This window comes from Uloborus diversus, chromosome 10, assembly GCF_026930045.1.
Source record: "Uloborus diversus isolate 005 chromosome 10, Udiv.v.3.1, whole genome shotgun sequence".
NCBI lineage: Eukaryota > Metazoa > Arthropoda > Arachnida > Araneae > Uloboridae > Uloborus > Uloborus diversus.
In genome coordinates this window covers 127,915,881-127,937,894 of record NC_072740.1, presented here as the reverse complement: position 1 = coordinate 127,937,894, position 22,014 = coordinate 127,915,881, and the positions used below count along the sequence as shown (strand labels likewise).

Here is a 22,014-nt window from a genome sequence, read left to right as displayed (position 1 = left end):
AAAAAGTTAAGCTATTTTGGTAATTTTCTGAAACAGACAGGAAAGAAACTGTTGTACTAGTGATAGATAAAGGCTATGGTGAAAGCATTCTATCCTTATCAAAGGCTTCATTACAAGATGACACTTGAAGCCACTTTGCTAATCCAGAATCATCTAAATCATTCTATCTCAGTCTCAAACAAATACGTGGTAGATGTCTCTACTGTGTGTGAAGAAGGAATGAAATTGACCTTGACAAAGGCAAGAGCTCATACCAAAAATAAACGGCCACAACCATTCATATTTTTCCTGGTAAATTTCTTTCAAAGTTTGCTAATTCAAAAAAATATGTGTCTCACTGTTTCCAGTTACTAGGGGAACAGTGAGACAAAATTGCATTTCGTTTTATTTTATTTTTTTAATCGTTTGTGTGAATTCGTAAATTTTTCTAGATCCACTTTTATAATTTCTATTATAGTGAAAATTGTTGTAATATTCGAAAGAAATCGATTAACGTGTTTTTTAATAATAAAAACTAATTGAATTTTCATGTCTCACTGTATATCAATTAAGGAGTGTGCTACATTTTTTGCTCAGGACTGTATCAAAAGCCAAACTAACATTTTTGGCATACTGCTCACTTTACAGTACCATGCAGCTAGACTAAAATTGACCTCCGTACGTTTTTGCTTTTTTTTTTATTGGTAACTGTTTTAGAAAGTTCCGGAATTTTTCGGGATTTTGTTATTATTAGCGATATAATCCTAAATAAAGTGATTTTATTTTGAATATTAATCGAGTTCAAGAAGATTTGTTCGAGTCTTTCTCAAAATATTTCTTTTCATATAAGTCATTGAGGTGTTTCAACGCTAGATCATTGAAGCCTTTTCAGACTTGTGGTTTGTTAATATTTTTACTGACTTCAGTAAATTTTGAGGGAGAAAAAAAAAACATTCTGTAAAAGAAATGACACAAAAAATAAAAAGTTACAAAGTTTGAAAGGACTCGATTGAAATTTCAAAGTCAAATAAACTCTCTCTCGAAGTTAAATCTATGCTGAATAATTAGATGTTCAACACCTACCAGTGAATTTCATTTATTTAATGGAAATTGTCGGCTGCATATAGATAAAACCCATGTTTGAACTTTATTATCAGCATATTACGATATGCTCGCAATGCTATGTTTTATTTTGCACAGCCATGTTAATACTATTTTGTAAAGAATGTTGTTCTTGTCCGGACCCGGCACTAAACATGTATTTTTGATCATTTTTGAACTATCACAAATTTTAGAAACCTTAGAATGTATTTTGCATTTTAGAAACTCACCTCTTTTGCTAACTTTGCTTTCAGAATTTCTTTGTACTCCTAAAAAATACAGAGATAATGTAAGCGAAAAAAATATTGTTAAGTCTTGATTGCTTTTAGTTTTGTTGACAAAAATAAGAACAAGTTGCTGGTTTTGTTGACAAAATAAGAACTTTCACAATATTGTTATTGACATACTCGAGTACTGTATATGGCTCAATCCATTTGCTCGGGTAGTGTGCATTTTTTCCCAGAACTTAATTTTTTTTCTTTTAACTGTGATATATTTGAATAATGGGAACCATTTTTATCATAATATGAAGCATCTACTTTCTATGAAAAATTTCTGTACTCGAAAAACAATGATTTGTACGTGTTGCAGGTGTGACGTGACCGTACGGTCACGCCCGCAACACGTACAACTCATTATTTTTTAAAAACAAAAATAAATTTTAGAATCTTGATATTTCATATTATGGTATATAATGTGGTTCTTTATATTTAAATACCTAAAAATTAAAATCCAAAGTTCTTAATTATAGTAATAGAGCGCTGATATATGCGTAAAAATGTCTAATTTGTGCTAATGGGTTGAGCAATTTACGTAAGGGCTGTTTCACGGGTAAACTGACCAACATTCACATAACAAACCTCTTCCCCCGTTTTATTGTTTTTTAGCCAGTATGTAATGGTGTAACGTACTCCGAAATGCATTTTGGATGATTTTTAGAGGAAAAATTAAAGCATGGTAACTGACTGACATGAATTCAATATATGTGAAAAGTAACACAGATTGAACCAGATATTTTCTTGAAAGAATAGGCATTCTAATAAATTTATATTAGAATCACGAAACAATTAAGAACCTTTTGACATATGGTATTTCAGTTCGAAAAGTTGCTAAAATGAAGAATAAGTTCAATCAACTAAGTAACTGGTTGAATTTCCTACATATCCTAATGCGAAAAAAATTTAATACTATGCAGTAAAACATACAAATAAAAGTACACAATAGTAGAACTAGATCTGTTATTAAGCCTCCTTACTACATAGCGTTGCCAGACGTCCGGATGTTGTCCAGTTAGTCTGGTTTGCAAACCCTTTTCCGGACTGGTGCTCGGATTTGAAGCATTTTTTCCAAAAATGCTTTTAAAAGCATTTTTTCCAAAAATGATTTTAACAAAAACTCAAGCTGAGAAATTATTCTCAATGCGCTCCTGTCTGCACAGGCCAGAAGCTTTAAAAGCAAACAAAAACATCCGACTCAGTGATAACTATCCCACTCTCCAGATATTTTTGATACCAGAAACTGTAAGTATGCCCCAAATATTTGAGGTTTAGCCAGCTCAATCCATAAATTAATAAACGTTTTGCTTTTTAATCATATTTCGATACTTTGTCTATAATACAACGCCGCAAAGCAATTTGTAATGAATCCCTCTCGATCAGATTGAAAACCATGTTTTGATCACCGTTTCCAAAACCTTCTCTTTCTTGCTAAATTTGAAAACTTTTCTTAAAATGTCGCCACATTTAAAGACCTTCTATTTCGATAACGGGAAACGAAAGCGAATGATTTATGCTTCAAAAAACGTATTTCACTCTGCTCTTTCAATTGCTGCTTGCAGAAAACTCCCGATAAAAACAGAAAGCAGATAAATGCACACATTTTAAAGTAATAAGTGCAAAATCTCTATCTTTAGACTTTCCCTATTTTTTTCTTCTTCCTCCCTTCAAATGACATCATACCTTCAAAGGTCACTAAAATCTGACACGTTGAAACCTGATTTTTAGATCTACCGTACTTACTGAAATCTACACTACTTAACCGCGTAAACGAGTGACCGGACTACTCTTTTGTTTTAAATAAATTCTCCTATTCTCCTCTGTCTAGTTTGATTTGTTGCAGTTAATCTGTTCGTACACTTTGCTCGCGTATGTGTGTAATCCGTTAGCATTAATGGGCGTTTTTAGTTTTTACGTTCATTTTCCACATACAGTTATCGTTTTAGCTATAGTAGTTTAAATTTATGAGAGTATTATTGATCATTGCATTGATAAGCCATTGAATGCACTAGCAAAAATTTTTCAAACCGGACCTATTTTCACTGTATCACGTTTTACGTACAATATAATCATTTTTAAGACAATTTTTATCTTCTTCATCCCTCATTTTGAACCTTTCTCTGGGTTATCCTTGAGTTTCGTTACCTGCTGTTCATATGCCACACCATCCCTCGGATAATCGTGGGTGTACTGTATTTATTTATTTTTTTTAATTTCTACACGCAATTCGTATGGTTCCCAAGTTCGTATTTCTCATCCGAATTTGTCGTGGGAGAAGACGTTCCAGTCTTTCATCGTTATGCAAAACATTTCTCTCCTTTTTCTGCTTTGGGGTTAAAAAGGAAAATATAAAAATCACTTGTCTTTGGTTTCGTCTATTGTCGTCATCCTGATGCGCAGACTTGTTTTAACGTATGTTTATGTCTCTACGTACGTACTTTGAAAATTATTGAAAAATTAAATACTTATCGCATAAAGAAAAATTTTTCACGGATGATGTCAAAAAAAAAAAGACAATTTCCCTATTTTTACCTGCCACATTTTTCACTTTGCTTCGAGTTCCTGTTCATCGTCAGTAAAATTGCATGTATGGAGTAAATATTAGGCAGAAAAGAATAATACTTCACTAATATATATATCTTTTAAAACGTACCTCCTTTTGATAATCCGTATTTTTCCCTAAGGGCCGTTTCATATTATTCAACTTCTTTGAACTTGCTTCGAAGCCAGTTTCTTTCTAATATGAGAAATACATTTTATTTTTTTAAAAGTCATGAAAATTGGGCATGAAAAGAACAGCAAACAAACACAGAGTGACATAATCTTGCCCAGCAAGCTGAAACAAAATTATGAAAACCCGTGGTAGAAAAAAATTGCTGACCGCTCTTGAGAGAAATTTAGATAAGAGCGATTTGGTTGTCCTCATTAATCAACTCTTGTTTTTAAGTTTTATACAGTGATCTATAGAATGGGAGTGATAGTTGGGTTAGAACGCCTTCCACGAAGTATTATACTTTATAATAATACTGTGCCAATCAAAAACTTCTCGAAAAATATACATGTCTACCTCTCTACTTACGTCTCTATATTTCTTTCTATCTATCTACATTTATAAATATTCCCTGTGCATTTCGACCATCCCCAAATATTTGTGTATCATGTATCTGATTGTATATCTAATCTGCCTATCTAAATATAGAAAAATATTTAATAAATTCAAAAAGATATCGGCGGTGTTTGTATTTGTATTAAAAATGATTTTCAGACAGTAGAGGGATCGTAAGGGACTGTCCAGAGAAGAATATGCAGCCTAAATTACAAATAACAACGTTGAAGAATTGCTAACAAGTATTACTGGTTTGAGAACATTCCTTAACGATTTATCGCCTATGCAAGAAATACAGTTCATTACATCGTCATTATTTTTCCAAATTTTCACAATATTTTAGGAATTTTTGAAACCGATCGGAAGCAGCGCCACTAGTTTATTATTGACATATATATTCTGAATAACATATAATTACGTATATAGTGTTGGCTTCAACTTACTTCATGATCATGTTTACTTCCCTGCCAAAGGTCTTGTACATTGTGCGCTTTGCTTTTGCCTTGCTCTTTTCCCGGCCCAACTGCGTCCTAAAAATTAAATGCAGATTTCAAATGATTGGAAATACATTTTAGGTTGCAAATCAAAGTAAAACTAGCAATTTTTTTGTTTTTTTTTTGTTTTTTGTTTTTGAATATCTGCAAACTAGCACTTCCTTCACGTAAGACAAAATATAAGAGAGGTTGCATATTTTGGTTATAGCTAAAAACTGAAAGTTAAGAAAAATAAGATTAAAATATATGTGCAAGAAAGGGGTCGTCCACAAAGGTGTCAAGCTTTGAGGGGAGGGAGATTCAGAAAATTGGGAGTTTTTTTTGACAAGGGGGGAGGTAACATGGAGTGGGACATCAAACATTTTTTAAGACATTATGCGTATTAAAAACAGCGTTAGATGTGACTAAGGGAGGGAAGGAGGTAAAGTGAGATGTGACACTTTGTGAGAGAGTGTGGGAGGGGGTCAAATTCATTAAAAACAAAGTGTGACATCACTTATTGGCAGCTTCAAAGCAAAACCAGACTTGAGCTCTGTGACCAGAATAAAGAAAACAATTTTTTTTCTTAATGATGATAGTTAAAAACTGTTATGTATTGCGACCGGACGTTTATATTTCATTTCAATACTTACCAGGAAACCATACGATAGTGTAATAAGGGAAAAAATAAATAGATATCATAAAATACACCGCCAGCTCAGTCATTCCATCCGAGGACTACAGTTTCGTGCTTTTTTCTCACTCATCAGCCCGGAATAGGAAGTAACTAACTGAGCTGGAGGCGGAAAACAACTTAAGGAAGCAAAGAGAGCTAAACAGACTGGTTGCTAATGTAGAATCAGCACACCAGACGAGTGACAGCAGCAATGGTGAGGTTCAACAAGAAGATTGAAGGCATTTTGCAGTAAGTTACCGCCCTAAGCCAGGCCTAAGGCAGAAATACATAAAATACACCGCTATTTCTACATTAGCTACCAGTTTGTTTGGCTCTCTTGGCTTCCTTAAGTTGTTTTCCGCCTCCAGCTCAGTTACTTCCTATTCCATGCAGATGAGTGCTAAAAATCACGAAACTGCACACCTGGGATGGAATGACTGAGCTGGTGGTGTATTTTATGTATTTCTGCCTTAGGCCCTGGCTTAGGGAGGTAACTTACTGAAAAATAGGTATCAGTCGAAAGAACATGGTAAAATCTGCTTCTTGAAGCATACATTCTTTGCCTATGTGTCCCGTTATCGAGAAATGAGGTGTTAAAGTGTGCCGCCAAACTTTAAGAAAGTCACCAAGTTTAGCGAGTTTTGGTGAATAATGGAAGTCGTCTTTCACACGCTTTGCAGATGGATGTCCTGCCACATGCAGAAGGTGAAATCGCGTGGTTCCTTTGATTTCTCACCAAGTCTTTAAATTTGACGCTTTTCTTAAAATTTTGGCAGACTGAGCGAATTTATACCTCGATAACGAGGGCACGAGGGTAAAGAATTTTTCCGTCAAAAAATGTCTCAATATGCTCTTTTTATTACTACCTATTCAGTTCAGCCCTGGTTAGGATAATTAAATAGCTTTAATGTAAAGCTGGAATCTACAGAATTGAGCAGTTTTCGTTGACCGGTATTTACAACTGATGATTACATCATTAATTATAAAAGAAAAAGTTAACAACACCCCCTACTCCTTCCATAAGATTTAAATTTACCTGTTCGCATCAGGGAGTTTGCAAAAAAAAAAAAAAAACCTTATCTGCATCAATATGCGATAAATCTTCTTGAATGCACTGCTCGTTATGTTTGATAAAAAAAATAACTATATTGCGCTCACGGGAAAGATAGACTAGAAGTAGACGAAGAGATGCATCATTTGCTGACGCCAATCACGTATTTAGCTTGGACAAAAATAAATTGGTGCCAGGGAGGCGATGAATGCGAATATTATTCTATTTGTATTTTTTCGATTTCGATTATTATCCGATTTTTTTTTTATTCCAGAAAAAAATTCCAAAAGTGGCAGAGTGGCAAACCTTCTGGCAACCTGTTCATTTACCTCTGGTCTACCTTTTCCGTGAACGCAGAATAAAGTAATTTCTAATCATAAATAGTTAAGTTTATCTATTTGACAACTCATTACTGGACCCTATAACATATTTAAGGGACCTAGGGATAATAATCACTACTACCTGCAAATTATCTTCTTTAATCGAGTTATCTGCATCCTTTTTTGTCTGTTCCGGTTTCGGACTGGTCTCTTTGTTTTCTGTCTGTGTTTTCCTGTCAAGCATATGACGAAAGAAGGGAACTGTTTCTCTTTGATTTGAATTAAATGCTTTCGGGGGCTCTCTCTGTAAATGCAGGTTTTTTAGTTCTTTGATAAGTTCATCATTTTCGTCAGCATCTTGTTCCTCCTTTGGAGCCTCGATCTGTAACTGATTCTTGGGCAAATATTTTTGGAGTTGGGCTCCATGGCTGGGAGCTGGGAATGGATTGACAGGATTTGATGACCGTTTCCATTTGCCATTGGCCGGTTCATGCTGCAACAGAAAAGGTTTATTTTAAACGATAAGTGTGTTTATTTTCTTTAGTGGATTTTTTTCTCTTTTTACTTCGTTTTACAAAAAAAGGAAGTATTGTATTCGTGAAAAAATTTTCACCCAAAAATCGTCCTTAATTTCCATTTTGCTCACCCCCGAATGAATGTTGATTTTTTTTTCGACCCGACCACACGTGCATATATACCCAAGAACGTATAGACCCCCGAAATATCCATTTTGACGTTTCCCGAGTTAACTACAACGAGTTTTCTTGTGACATCTGTATGTACGTATGTGCGTATATGACGCATAAATCAAGAACGGTAAGTCCTAGAAAATTGAAATTTGGTACGTAGACTCCTAATGGGGTCTAGTTGTGCACCTCCTCTTTTGGTTGCATTCGGGTGTTTTTAAAGGGGTCTTATATTATAGATCTATCATAAAGTATTTGCAACGTCGAAAAGGAAGTTTAAGATATTAAAAATTATTACAGAAATTTCTTACTATTGCATTCGGAATATCCCCTGATGCTTGGACGAAGTCACTTAACTCTTTTTGTTCCCCCACATTAGTCACTGGACTCAAATCCTGACTGTATTTTAGTGTAACATCTTGAAGATTCTGCAGTTCTTGCTCTATTTTGACCTGAACTGGCTGCCTTTGATTCTGAAAAGCTGCCCACTTGAATATTTCACTACTCTTGACCGCAGGATCTTTCTTCTGACCATTTTCTGTAGTCTGAAACAAAGGAAAAAAAATGCTTTAGACATCTGCATAACTTTGCATTTGATATTGTATGACAATGACGAAATCTTTTGAGTTCAAGGTTCAGAATGTGTCCTAATTATCACATCAGAAATCTTATACTTTATCACGAAGTCCAGTCAATAGCAGAATCAATTTAAATATATTTAAGCCCTTGCAATATGAAATAATCAATTCCATATGTGTTGTGCGTGGTTGCATGGATCTCATACATTAGCGAAACAAATTCTGTCAAGTTGATGCTCTAAATGAAATGGATTCATCAAGTCGATATGAAGGAGGAGCAGTCCAACTGCCTTCCAAAAAGAAAATTAAGCAAATTAAAACAAAGATTCTAAACGAATCGTTTATTTCGGAAAAGATGTCCTTTCTGAAATAATCGATTCAAATGTCGTATTTAGAATTAAGTCTATTCAAGCACAATAGTCACTCCTTTGTATTTTGAAGTACCTACCCTACACTGTTAAAACCGGAGTTGCAAGATAGGTGCGATTTTCCGCCTTAGGGTGCAAAGACGGAGCCATAGGGAGCCATGGAGGCTAGGAAATATTGTTCCGATATCTTTTAGCACCTCAGTGGATGAAGAGCCATCAGCCCACGCAGAGGCCAATAGTTGAATCTTTTCTTCCGGAAAGGTGCCTCGCTCGCACATGCGCTGTGCGGTCCGGCACAAGTTCAATTCAGCCACTTTAATGGCGGATGACGATGAAGCAACGTAGTTGTTGGTACATTAAATTTTCACATTTTGAATAGACAACGAAACTGGATTAAAATTCAACATTTCTGGGACAAACCTTCAACACCTTGCGTAAGTACAGGCATTTAATCATGGTATAACATTTAAGGCTTTCCAACAGGCTTTTAGTGTTTTCAGAGTCGAGTTTCAACAAAGTAAACTGAGTACTACTTATTGTTTATAGTTAACCGTTTTAAGATTTTTCTGAAAAAGAGGTCTATTTAAATCAATTAATGTATGTATGTTGAAAATGAGAGAAGAGGCTATTTTTAAAGAAAAAGAATTTTTAATTAATTAAATAGAAAGGTAACGCTTTTCATGCTTAGCGCACTTACAAGTGTTGTACAACATGTAATATGTACATTCTGTACTGTAAATTAAAGTCATTGCTTGCTGAGCATTTCAGTCGAAGCAAGCTGTTAGACAAGCTTCGCGAAGGGAAGGATAATAGCGTGCGTCTACAGAATCATTATTTTTTTTGGGAATCACAGCAAGTGCAATCGTTTTTATTCTTTTCTGAAATTCTGCAACCGATTCAGATGATCAGTGTTTCAGATAGTTGATTTTCGGATAATTGGAGGTCTACTGTTCGTAATTCCTTGCGAATTGCGTGCTGTTTCATTAGTTGCATATATTATTAAAGAAAATTTGTTACATTTTTACTAAATCATATAGATTGATCGAGCCGATAAGCAGAAAGAAAAGTTTTCTGGTTGTCTGCCAAGAAGAAAATTGAGCCAACTGAAAGAGAGATTCTAAGTATCTCTTTTAGAAATATGCCTATTTAAGCAATGTTATCCGTTTTGCATTACGGAATAATAAATTCCTTATGCATTTTGTGTGGTTGCATATTGCTCATATATTATCAAGCAAATGCTGTTACGTGGATGCATTGAATTAATTGAATTCATCGAGTCGATCTGAAGAAGGAAAACTATTTTAAATGTATGCTAAAGAGAAAAATGAGCCAACTAATAAATAGATTCTAAATCTTTTTTTTAGAATTAAAGCTATTCAAGCAATCGTGTATCCTTTGTATTATAAAATAAATCATTTCCTTATTCATTATGTATCTCATACCATGAATCTCATACCATATTGAAACAAATTCTGTTTCTGATGCACTAAATGAAACGGTTTAATCGGGCTAATCCGAAGAAGGAAAAATGTTCCAGCTGTCTTTTAATAAGAAAATTGAGCCCACTAAAGTAAATCCTGAGACGTCAGATGCAGTTTGGTAATCCTGAGGATTAGTGTTGAAAAGCGGTGGTGGTGGAGGGGCGCATTGATTCGAACTGTTTCTAATTCGTTTAGTGAGAGCGATCCCAAAAAGCTGTTAGAGTTAGTAGATGGAGTATGAAAACATTTCTGGAGAAAAACAGATCGATTGGAAAAAGTCAAAATACCATATACCATAATACCACGTCAAAATAGGATTTATGAAACGTGCCACTTCTCCACGAAATCTGATTAAAGTTTAATGATCTCAAACGCAGAGAAGTAATTCAATTAATTGTTACTCGAATAAAAATTGATTGCTTGAGAATGTGTTCTTTTGGTGATTTAAAAGTTTTGATGTGCCTACGTCATTCTTAATAGGCGCATGACTAATCCTTTTAAATTAGAGAAGAAAATTTTTGCCTGAAATCTAAAGTTGAAACCGTATTTTATTTTAAAATTGTATTCATCTTTTTTTTTTTTTTGAGGGGGGGGGGGGAGGGAGACGTTTGAGATTTATAAAGGACTTTTCATTTGATTGCAGTTACAAGTTATTTCATTGTTGAGCGTTTATCTGATTTTCAAAGTTTGTGCAGCTTTTTCTTAGTCGAAGACTGGAAAATGCTGTACATTTTCGATTTTCTACTGCAAAATATTTAAGAAGCAATGTTTCTTGAAAAGTAGTCTAACCTATTTTATTCCAAGAATGTTTTAGTACTTTATACTTTTTTATTTATTGTATCATTTACTGCTATAGGTATAGAAACATAGTTGGTCTTTGTGAACACGTCAGCTTAAGCATATTTCTCATCTCAAAAAGTTTGCATTCGGTCAACCATAGCAATTTGCAAAACATTAAACCCCAAACATTGTCTAAAGTGTCAGTTTTTTGTTTAATAATTTGCTAAGAAAACAAAGGAAAGATAGCATACTTGTTCCTTTTCTGGCTGTCCTCGAAGAAGAATGTCTGAAAATAAAAGAAAAATCTTCATTATTGAAAAAAAATGGAGAACATACTTTAATCGATTAATACTCGATTCTAAGATGTGTATGGAAAGAAAATCAAAAGCAAAATGCTAACCGCAAAGTTTCACTGCATTTAAATTCAATATCGAAGATTTTCTATGATATATCTTAATTAGGTACCAAATTATGTTAAATGTTTACATTAATATTACGTTGAAGCTCTAAGACTTCTCTCAATTTTAATTTGTGTTTCATACTGCAATGTGTATCCGAGGAAAAATGAAGTTAAAAAACAAACAAAGAAGGAAATTTAAAGAAAATACTTACAATTTCAGGTGTCATAAACAATATAAGTATCTTTTAATGACCTTTACACATATATAGTTACATCATAGAATGCAGAAAAAAATACTTAAGGGGTCACAATACCTTTCAAACATTTTTTTCAAATTTAAGTAAGTTTTATATTTCTTTGAAACCGTAACATGCATGCTTATTTTGTAATCAATAATTTATTTCCAAAATTAAAAAATATTGCCTACTTTTTTTTTAAATTCCAAAAATTGAGGAAAATTTCAATTTTTTAAAATCCCCAAGGCTTTTTTATTTTTGCACTAATTAAAAAAAAGTTTTTTGCTAATCGATCACTATAATCATCCCTAAAAATTTGTGCATTCATTTGCTTATGAGTTTATTAGAAAATTTTCTGTGATTAATTATGTAAAAAATCAAATTTAAAAAAAAAAAAAAAAATTTGGTTTTTAAAGGTTTAACAATCTCAAAACATTTCAGTAATTTATAAAATGCTTATCCAATGCACAGTTTTGTCAAACATGTTATCCCAATTGCAAAAAGTATTACTTTAAAGTTGTATCTTCAATAGAAAAAAATCCTTAGGGATTCTAATGACATGAAAACACAAAAAAACCATCATCGAGAAAAAGCAATTTAAAGTTTTTCTTTTGCATGAGAACACATAGCGAGCATGGCCTAAAACCACTCATAACTTTTTAAATATTTGAACCAAAGCAATGAAACTTTTCCCTTGTGTTCAGAATAGTTTTTAGTTTTGAAATAAGCAATAACATTTTTTTTGATCGTTTCATCATTTTTGAGGTACTGTAATCCCTTAAATGATGCTGATATTTTAGGGACGAGTAGTTTAAACAGAAACAGCAGTTTTATTTTGTGTATAACTGGCTATTAAACCATTCAATTATTCAAAAACTTTTTTTTTATTGACTTACATCACTTTAACTCTCAACAACTAAATTTTTATGATTTTTCTAGCTTTTTTATATGTTTATTATAAGTGTTAATTACTAATGGTTTTACCTTAACGAGATTAATACAGTAAAATTTTCTTTGCGCCTTTTACCGTGAATGTGAATGTTCTGAAATAAAGAACGCTTTTTTCCTGTATTGCAAGGAGTATGTAGATTTCGTGTTATCAATTCACAAAATTACCCTCTACATCAAAACTCCAGTCACGTACCTTTGCATTTGCTACGTTTATGAAACTATGTAGAAATGAAAATTGATTTTCTCTGTCGTAGGCATCTGAGAATTGAGGATAACTCACGCAGAATATTTTGTTTCACTTACAGTTATGTTTCATGCTTATTTACTCTTTTAAAGGGGTTGGGGACACAAAAATCGTCAAATTTTGCTTTAAAAAAAAAAAAAAAAACTTCTCCTTTTTTTTTTCTGCTTAAATGAACGTTTGAATCTTGTATCTATCTCAATTGGAACGAAATATATAATTATTTTTGATGCATACATTTAACTGATATACTTAACTTTAAAACTTTAAACGCGTTTTTCTCCATGTTGCAATTTTTCCGGATTATTTGCAAACTCTGATAAGTCAAGAACTGATAAAGATAATGTAATAAAATTCGGAACATATTTTTTCAAACAGTTTACTTTAATTTGTATTCGTCAAGTTTGAAAAAAAAGTTTACTTCAAAAAATATGATTAAAAAAAGTGTCTTCAAATTTTTTTGAAATTTTTCTTCAAATATTTTCTATTTTTTATTGAATTAATATTTTTTAAATTGCCGAATAAAAATTAATGGTTAGATATTTGGGCATAATTTTTTGAAAAAAAGTTTGAAAATTGACAAAGAATATTTTGAGTTTTAGTGATTTAAAGCAAAAAAAAGAAAAAAAATGATAATAAATTTAAATTAAAAAAAATATAAACATTTATGTTATGATTTTACTTAATAAATAAATGGTGAATTAGTACAAAAAAATTCAAAACTTTAAACTATTTATTATTTGTTTTTTCAAAATGTGTCCCGAATCTCCTTAAGCCTATGAAAATAAGTTTCTAAGTAATGCTTTAAAGTTATAAACGGGTAGAGATCATCAGTGCCGGATCTACAATATATCAAGCCTAAGCAAATCTTGAAACTTTCACCCTCATTTATCTTTATTCAAGTTTTTGAAGTTTTTTATATCGAGTTTCAACAATAAAAACATAGAGCGAGTTTGCCGCTCCTAGAAGTTGCCGCCAGGTCAAGGGCTCCATCTTGTCCCCTCCTAGATCTGGCAGTGGTAGAGATCTACGTAAGTCACAAGAAAGTTAATTCCTTCAAAAAGCTGGGAACGTGTAAGAACGATCGAGTCCCTGTAGCGAAAGTGCACAGATCTATAACGATCTTTAGAAGCATTCATAAAGCCCTTAGATGAAAAAAGCATTTTTAAGCAAATTTGCCATCTGAAAATAGGCCAAAGATATTTTGAAATTTATTCTTAAAACGTATTTTTACACCACTTTTACAAAGTTAGCAGCATTCGTTCCGAAATTAGGAGGCTGACAAGGGACTTTAGTGGGCACACTGTATAATAAGAAATGTAGGGGGATGTGGGATAAAGTGAAACAGCGGGACAAAGTGAAATGGTAAAATATTTTCATAGTTTGCAGAGCCACCTATCTAACACAATTTCGACTATGCAGTTGATCCCATTAAAAAATTAATAGTTCTCTAATCAAGGAAAAAATTTAATGCACACATTGCAATAGTTTGTGTTGAATCAAAAATATTTTTTGCTCTTATTAAAGAATGCGGTTTTTGTGATTAACATTTTAAGCATTAGCTGAGGTCTACTGAACACTAAAAACGATTCAGAAACGTTCCTGGAAAATAATGGGTAGCTGATGTGCCTAATTTCTGCCTGTAACAGAACTTGCAAAAACCAGGAACGTTTTCTGCTAAAGTTCAGTAACCTTCCTGAAATTAACCCGGAAGCTTCCTGAAAAAATCAGAAATCTTCCCGTTAGAAGCCATTCGTGTCTCTGAAACTTTAGATTAAACTTAGGAATGTATAATATAATAGCTCGGCATCTTCCTGATTTACCAAGGTAGTTCCAAGAGCATTATGGGAAACATGGCCAAAGCTCAGCCAGAATTGCAAGTAAATGACGAGAATTTTACCCGCCAGCAATTCTTGCAAAGCAAAGTAGTCCACACTTATTCGCTCCCTTTAGAAGCTTAATTAGCATGGACGGGCCGTAATTGAACTGAAGCCGATGCACTTTATAAATACGTTCAGTTAATCTTTAAACTGGGAGCGAAAAATATTTTTGACAACAGTGAAAAGTCTGCATTTGTGCTACGTGTAGCAATTCAGGAAACTTTTTGACAAGGATACTTGATTTTTCCAGGAAGTGGGTAAAAACCATTAAAATCCCGAAACGTAACTCGGAAATACTCAGTAACGTTTCGGAATTTTTTTACAGTGAAGGTTAGTGCGGTACTTATTTAGTTAATATCAGGTATTTTGATTTTAAATGCTTAATACAATTGGTCAAGTGCACGTGGCAAAGTGAAATAGACCATTTCGTTTACTTATTCATTCGTTTATTAAGTCATAGACATATTTGTTCACTGATTATTTTATACACCTTTACTTACTAAGTCACTTATTTATTCTTTAATTTACTTATTTTCTTATTCATTCACTATTTTATTCAATCATTTATTTTTCTCACATATTTATTAATTTATTTATATGAAAATTAATATTTGAATACAAATTTGTTTTTATAAAATACATTGTTTTTTCTTTATATACCGTGATTTTCAAGACAAATTTCAAATTTGTTCATTTTGAAAAGATAAGTTATCTTATTAACTATTGCACTTTGCGTCACATTCCTCTACTAGAATTTACGAAAAATAATCAAGCATAGTTCTGGGTTTTACTAGACCTTTGTCTATTTTCTTCTGCTCAAGCGAATTCAACAAATTCGCCTTATCACGACAGTGGATGAGCTTTTTACTTTTCAGAGTAATTGACATTTTAATAAACAAAATTGCTTTTGTCATAGGAATATGTTTTTTTTCTGTAGTGCGCTACACAGTAAAGAAATCTTTTTAAATATTTTGATTTTCTGATTTCACTCTCATTGAACGTGCACTCAAGATCACAACACACTGTAGAGCTAAAAGTTCTGGAAAATAGCCAATTTTGAGAGCTTTATGCGATCAATAAAATCAAGTTCCATGGGGTGCGGCGAATCTCAAGTTCTTGCAGTGCTGAGGATTTATATCGACAAAAAGATCATGTAACATAAACTGAGCGACTAAAAACAGTCAAAAGAGCACACTATAGTAATTAACCATTATTGATAATTTTGTAAAAAGGAAACAATAAACTTTTAAGGTTTACGTGCAGAAACGGAATTTTTTTTTTCTGATGATATGTGATGAGTTTGATTGTTACTCAAAAACGTCAAAACGAACCAATAGAGCGCTACAAGCAAAAGAAAATCCTCTCCAAAAATTTCTATCAAATACAAAGAAAAAAAATTAAAGATCATTTGGAAAAAAACTTAAAATTAATCTTTAATTGCAAGAGACATATGGGGATAAAAGTGAACATCAGCAACATGGATGAAACTGATGATGGCACTTTTTGACTTTTGGAAAGAAGAAAAAATAATATAAGTAATTTTTTGTATTTTAGACTTTGTATAAATATTCCTTGGATGCTTTGCTAACGATGTCATAAAATTATCAATCTCCTATATAAACATATTTCAAAGAAGTTAAAAAATCGAAACATTACGTATCAGTAAGCACGTACAGTCACCTATATCAGCGTATATTTGAGAACGGTTTGAAGATATTTTTATGATTATTTGAAAGAGTTTTTATTGCATTCGTAAGTATATGATTGATTTAGGAGGTCTTAAGTTCTTTGACGGAGGGGGATGTCTCATTCTTGGGGGGTGAAACACCGCTGTTCAGGGGGATGATGCAAATCTATAGATTGCACACGAAATTCTGGATTACACATTGGGCATTGGTTAACATTCATTTAATAGATCTAAAGTAGTTATTAAAAACAAGTAAACATAATTCTTATTAAAATTAATTGCAATATTGGTGAATATACGCTATCTGAATTCCAACGGAGCATAGAAAATTATTATGTAAAACAAATTATATTATTGTTATCATATGCTTATTTAGCAAGGAATATTGTCTTTTATTTGGCCCACTCTGTCAATCCTTGATGATTGTTTCCGTTTAGCATTAATATCAGAAAATAGTTACAAATTCCCCTGGCTTGCCTTTTTTCTACTTTTCATACAAACACGTTCAACTTTCTTTTTTCAAAGAACCTGGCATTATGTATTTTACAATAATTGTGCACCAAAATTAACATCAAAACATGTTTTATAAAAACACACTGTAGAAATACAGTCGACTCCCGCTACAACGCGATTTAACTTATGCGAAATGGCTATAACGCGAATTTTTCACGAGTAACGAATTTTAGAGCTAACGCGAATTCCTTGTCCGCAACACGAATTTTTTAGGAAGGAAGTATCGACTTCGTTATTGACAACTAAACATTGATTTCGTGAATGTTATTACATCCCTTTAGCATCGCACTGACAGCAAAAGTTCCCACATCAAACTAGTCTACGCATAGCGTTGTTAATGCATGAAATACCGCTCAGCATCTTTCATTTGTTTTTGTTTCTTTCTAAACATTAAAGTTGTAGTTGATGAAATATAATGGCACCTTTGTGCGTTGTTTCATCTAAAGTTTGAAGATGGGGGGAAAAAAATAAAGTTTCTGCCAAAAAAAAAAAAAAAAAAAAATGAATTTTGACATCTTGAATTCAAATTATGTTTTTCGCAATCACGAGTGTGTGTATGTAGGCGTGTGTGTTTGTGTGTACGGGTTATGTGTATGTGTGTGTATGAATGTGTGTGGGGGGGTATGTGTATGTGTGTGTAGGCATATGTGTTTGTGTCTGTGTGCATGCATGAATGTGTGGGTAGTTGTGTATGTGTGTGTGTATGTGTGGGTGTCTGTATGTATGCGTGTGTGTAAGTGTTTGTATGTGTGTATGTGTGGGTGTCTGTATGTATGCGTGTGTGTATGTGCTTGTGTGTGTATGTGCGTGTGTGTAGTTGTGTATGTATGCGCGTGTGTGTAGGACATGGATGCAGCCTGGAGACGGCTTTCGCTATAGGAGCAGCATCGTGAGGAGCCAGCCGGTCCACGGTGATGGTGCGGAGGGTGGCGGTGGGAAAAATCAGCGTAACGCCAAAAACAGTCAAATGAGAACAATAAGCAATCGTGATTGCTCAAAAAAAAAAGAAAAAAGTTAAGATTCTCGATATGCTTGAACATTTACAAAACGTCGACGGTAGCAACGCAATGAGTATGAGTGAATCTTCTATACGACATACAATTAAAAGTCAAAACAAAGAGCTATCCGTAAAAATTCAGAACTTAGTTTCAATATTGAAGATTGCAAAGTCTAAGCAAAGTAAATACAGTCGACGCTCATTATAACGACCACATATTATAAAGACCGTCCCATTATAACGACCAGTGGTAGAAGTCCCAACTTTGTTCCTATAAACTCTATGTTAATTTGCTTTCGTTATAACGACCGTTCTGTATCGTCTAATCCAATACAGCGACCGAATCAGCGGACGCTATTTCTTGTGTTCTTTCCAATAAAACAAATTTGTAGCTTAAAATGACATTGTTTATTGTTTACGGACATCTGCCTGAAGTTTTCAATGTCAAATCCAACTTTAAGAGGGGGGGGGGGGATTACCATTCACCACAGCTAGCACAGAAAAAATAATGGGTGGAAAAATCGAGAAAATTCCAGATTCCTAAGAAAAGGGAGTTGACAGATGTATTGGGAGTTTGGTGTTTGAATCTAGTATTTTTAAAGATTTGGGGTTCTCGAGGGACTTTTAAATGTTTCTTTGGAAAGCAAGAGAAACAAAATTTATCACCTTTATCAGAAACAGAAAATAATGTTTTGCAAAAATCACGTCTTCTAAAAAAGGCAGACCTCTGTTTCTGGTTTTATCTTCAGAAATTGTTGTGGTAGTAGTAGTAGTAGCAGATCTGAAAGTGTGTAACATTTTCCTCCCTATATTTTCTACTTTAAAACTTGTTTAATATTCTGTCACAATATTTTGCACACTACTTTTCTAAAAATTCCTATGATAAAAAACATTTGGGCATTTACTTATGGGCACGCATGATGACGGTGTACATTATTTAAATTTATACCTCTTATAACGACCGCTCGTTATAAAGACCTTTTTCTCTAGGACGGAGATGGTCGTTATATCGAGCGTCGACTGTACTATGAAAATGGAAGCTGCTCTTGTATTGTGGATCAGGAAGAGGTGCTGTTGCCATAAATGGAAACGTTATAAAAGGCAAGGCGAAGCAACCGTATTTCAAACTGTATTAGATAAGAATACCAATCTGATCATGGAGCATAAACCATCATCTTCTTCTTTTTTTAACTCATTAATATTATTACTGTATCTATTATACAGTACTACTATAGTACAGCATTTTATTATTACTACATACTGTGCGTACCGTGTTTAATTTTATGTCTTTCCCTCCCATCGATCATTCATTTTGTGCATCTAAAACTATTTTATGTTGAACAAAACAGCTTTTCTTATTTTTTAAATAGAGTAACAGTTCAGTTCTTGGTGTAAGAAACTGTAATGTATAGTTGATGAATGCTTTCAAGCAGTTTGAGGGGTGTTTACAAATGTCTAAAAGGATTTAGTATGTTTCTAGAAAAATTATATACATTTTTCCACAACGCGAAATTTCGCCTTACGTGAGGAGTCTTGGAACGCATCCCTCGCGTAAGTCGGGACTCGACTGTATTTATTAATATACAAAAAAAAAAAAAGAAATACGTCACGTAATAATAATGTCCCTATCACTGGCGAAATTGGAATTCAACATTTAAACTATTAAAAGATCTCCTTGACCAGGAATATTCCGCATGATACAGACTAAAGTGAAAAGCAAGCTAACGGTGTTGATCAAAATTCAAATAATATTGCATTAGTTCTCGTTACACTGCCACAAAGTGTGCTTATGCCAGTCGTTACAGTATTCCCCCTGGTAAGTATATGTTTTTATATTTTATCATTACCTAACTGTACGTCAGCGCAATGCAATGTATACTGTGCGTAAACATCACGGATTACGTTTAAGTTCTAGTAAAAAGAAGGCTTGATGTTGTAACAGGTTATGTGTGATTTTGTCACTACTCTGGCGTCACTCCTATGGCATTTTTTGTGCCACTGGAAATACATATTCACCTTACGATTATAACGCTTCATTTTTTTTTTTTTTTTTGTTCTAGTTGCTCGTTCGATTTCTTATGTCATGGCAAACATTAAAAAGAAGCAAAGAGGGATGGATAGACTGGGTAAAAAGCGTTTAGCTGAAAGATAACGTTACCGAAGAATTAAAGATGATCCGGTCAATAAAAATTCTCAATTAAAAGAGAAAGAAGAGCAAAACTATTTGTTGAAAATAGAAAAGAGACAAAAATGAAAAGTACAACAGAGATGACTCTGCCAATGGTGTCACTTCCCCGACAACAATTTCCCTTGGTGCTTACAAAACTCAAAAAAATTCAAAAATCTTCGGGCCTTCATCTTTACAAACACAAAAATAACGGCAGTTAGTAAAATTATAAATATTAAACTACACAGATTACTTTTGCTCCTGGGATGCAAAAAATTCATTTACCGTGTATTCACCCATATAAATGTTGTTGATTGAATTATGCTTTGCTGACAAAATGTTTGAAAAGAAAAACAAGTTTTCAGTTTCACCAGCTCCTAAAGGATTACACATACAGATTTGTGAATGAAACCAAGTGTTGAAAAAAATTTTAAAACATATATATATGCTAAAGAAGCTTTGCAGAGGGGGAGGGTGATATTTATCAAAAGTTCTGGAAAGAATTTGAAACTGATTGATTAATAGAATTGGGAAAATACTGGAGAAGCGATTTGAAATAATCAAAATCCATGTGGTTTATTATATTAAAATTCGGATAAGTATTAACTTTCAGAATTTTTTTTTCAGTGGTGTTATAAGAAAGGGTTTTGTTTTGAATATACTCTATTTTAAAACTAAAAATGCTTAGTTTTCTCATCATCATGTTACTTTACATTTTTGGCACGTGCCCTTATTGAACAGTTATACTATTTTTAGCAGTATTATTGAATAAAGCGGTAAAATTGCTTTTTCTGTTATTTTGTTTTTTATTTCCTTTCTGAAGAATAGCAGATATACTGCAAGATTCTGTTAAAAGATTAGCTCTAAACTGTTAAAATTTATCACACGCAAGATATACATTATCTGTGCAGAGACACTAATTGAAGCTGAGATTTAAAATGCGCCACATTTTCTATTTAGAACAACTAATTCAAAAATTTCAAATTAATTTAAGGAAAGAAAGCTTAAATGACTTTAATAAATGATTTTTTTTCAATCAATCGATTTACATCAACGATGTTTAAAAAAAATCACTTGATTTAAATCATGATTTATATCAAGCCGATTTTAACACAACCAACCCTGGTAGATCTCAATTAATAATACTTTAAATGTTAATTAAAAAAACTGTATCATTTTATCATATCCAAATTTATTTTTGATTAACTACAAACTACAATATGGGCATCAAATTTTCGAACTGTCTTGTATAATTATACATACCATGTTCTTTAGAGCTATTTATTTTATGACTAGAATCAATTATATGCTTAAGAACATAGATAAAATATTACTGGATAGGTAGACGTTACAAACTGTAAAAATATTTTTTCATTTCACTTTGCCCTACATTCACTATACTAAATTGGTTAGTTTGAATGCGGATACAAAAAATTTTCTTAGTCAAACCCAATTACATAAAACAGTATCACAATTATCTTTCAGCTGTAAAAGTTTTCAACAATAATCATTCGTGCGTTTGAATGTGTTTTAAAAACAAAGGGATGCTATAAATTCTTGTTATTTTTCTTTTGTACATGTATATTTTTAATGTTTAGAGTGGCAACTATGTTTTTCCTGGCAAATACCGCCTCCAGTATCCTATTACAAAAATAATAATGTCCTGACCATTGAGAAAAGATAAATTGGAGGGAGTGATAACTTTCATTCACGACGCAAAGACCCCCCAAGTCACGTGATATATTTTAAATCGAAACATTGGAAGAAATCGGGTTTCTTTCGCTAGTCTCACGCAAAACGTGTCAACCATTCGTTTTCGTTGAATGACGTGACTTGGAGTCTTTGTCTCAGCTTTTGCTACAAATTCCTGCACTAAATTCCTGACATATTTTTTTCTTTTTCCGTTGGTGAAAATGGTGTATTTGCAGAGAGTAACCCATATCCAATCTCGTAAGAGGATCCCTTATCTCCATATGCCTATATTTTAGTAATAGAACCATTATTCTATTGTTTAAATGTTGAACAACGTAGATATACTTCTCGATTATACGGGTGCTCTTTCTCTAAT

The 22,014-nt window shown here is 33.0% G+C and overlaps 1 protein-coding gene across 2 annotated transcripts in view; it reads right to left on the bottom strand.

The window, feature by feature from the left end:
* The window catches only part of LOC129231525 (uncharacterized), a 40,953-nt gene that overhangs the window by 8,935 nt on the left and 10,004 nt on the right, over positions 1-22,014 (bottom strand). The window contains exons 2-7 of one of the 2 annotated variants that reach the window (XM_054865863.1): positions 11,126-11,160; positions 7,979-8,212; positions 7,124-7,474; positions 4,905-4,991; positions 4,009-4,092; positions 1,311-1,349 (exon numbers count right to left, since the gene is read on the bottom strand). In XM_054865863.1, the coding sequence (XP_054721838.1) occupies positions 1,311-1,349; positions 4,009-4,092; positions 4,905-4,991; positions 7,124-7,474; positions 7,979-8,212; positions 11,126-11,160 (830 nt within the window). The remainder of the gene's footprint in view (positions 1-1,310; positions 1,350-4,008; positions 4,093-4,904; positions 4,992-7,123; positions 7,475-7,978; positions 8,213-11,125; positions 11,161-22,014) is intronic. The other variant, XM_054865864.1, reaches the window with a different exon arrangement.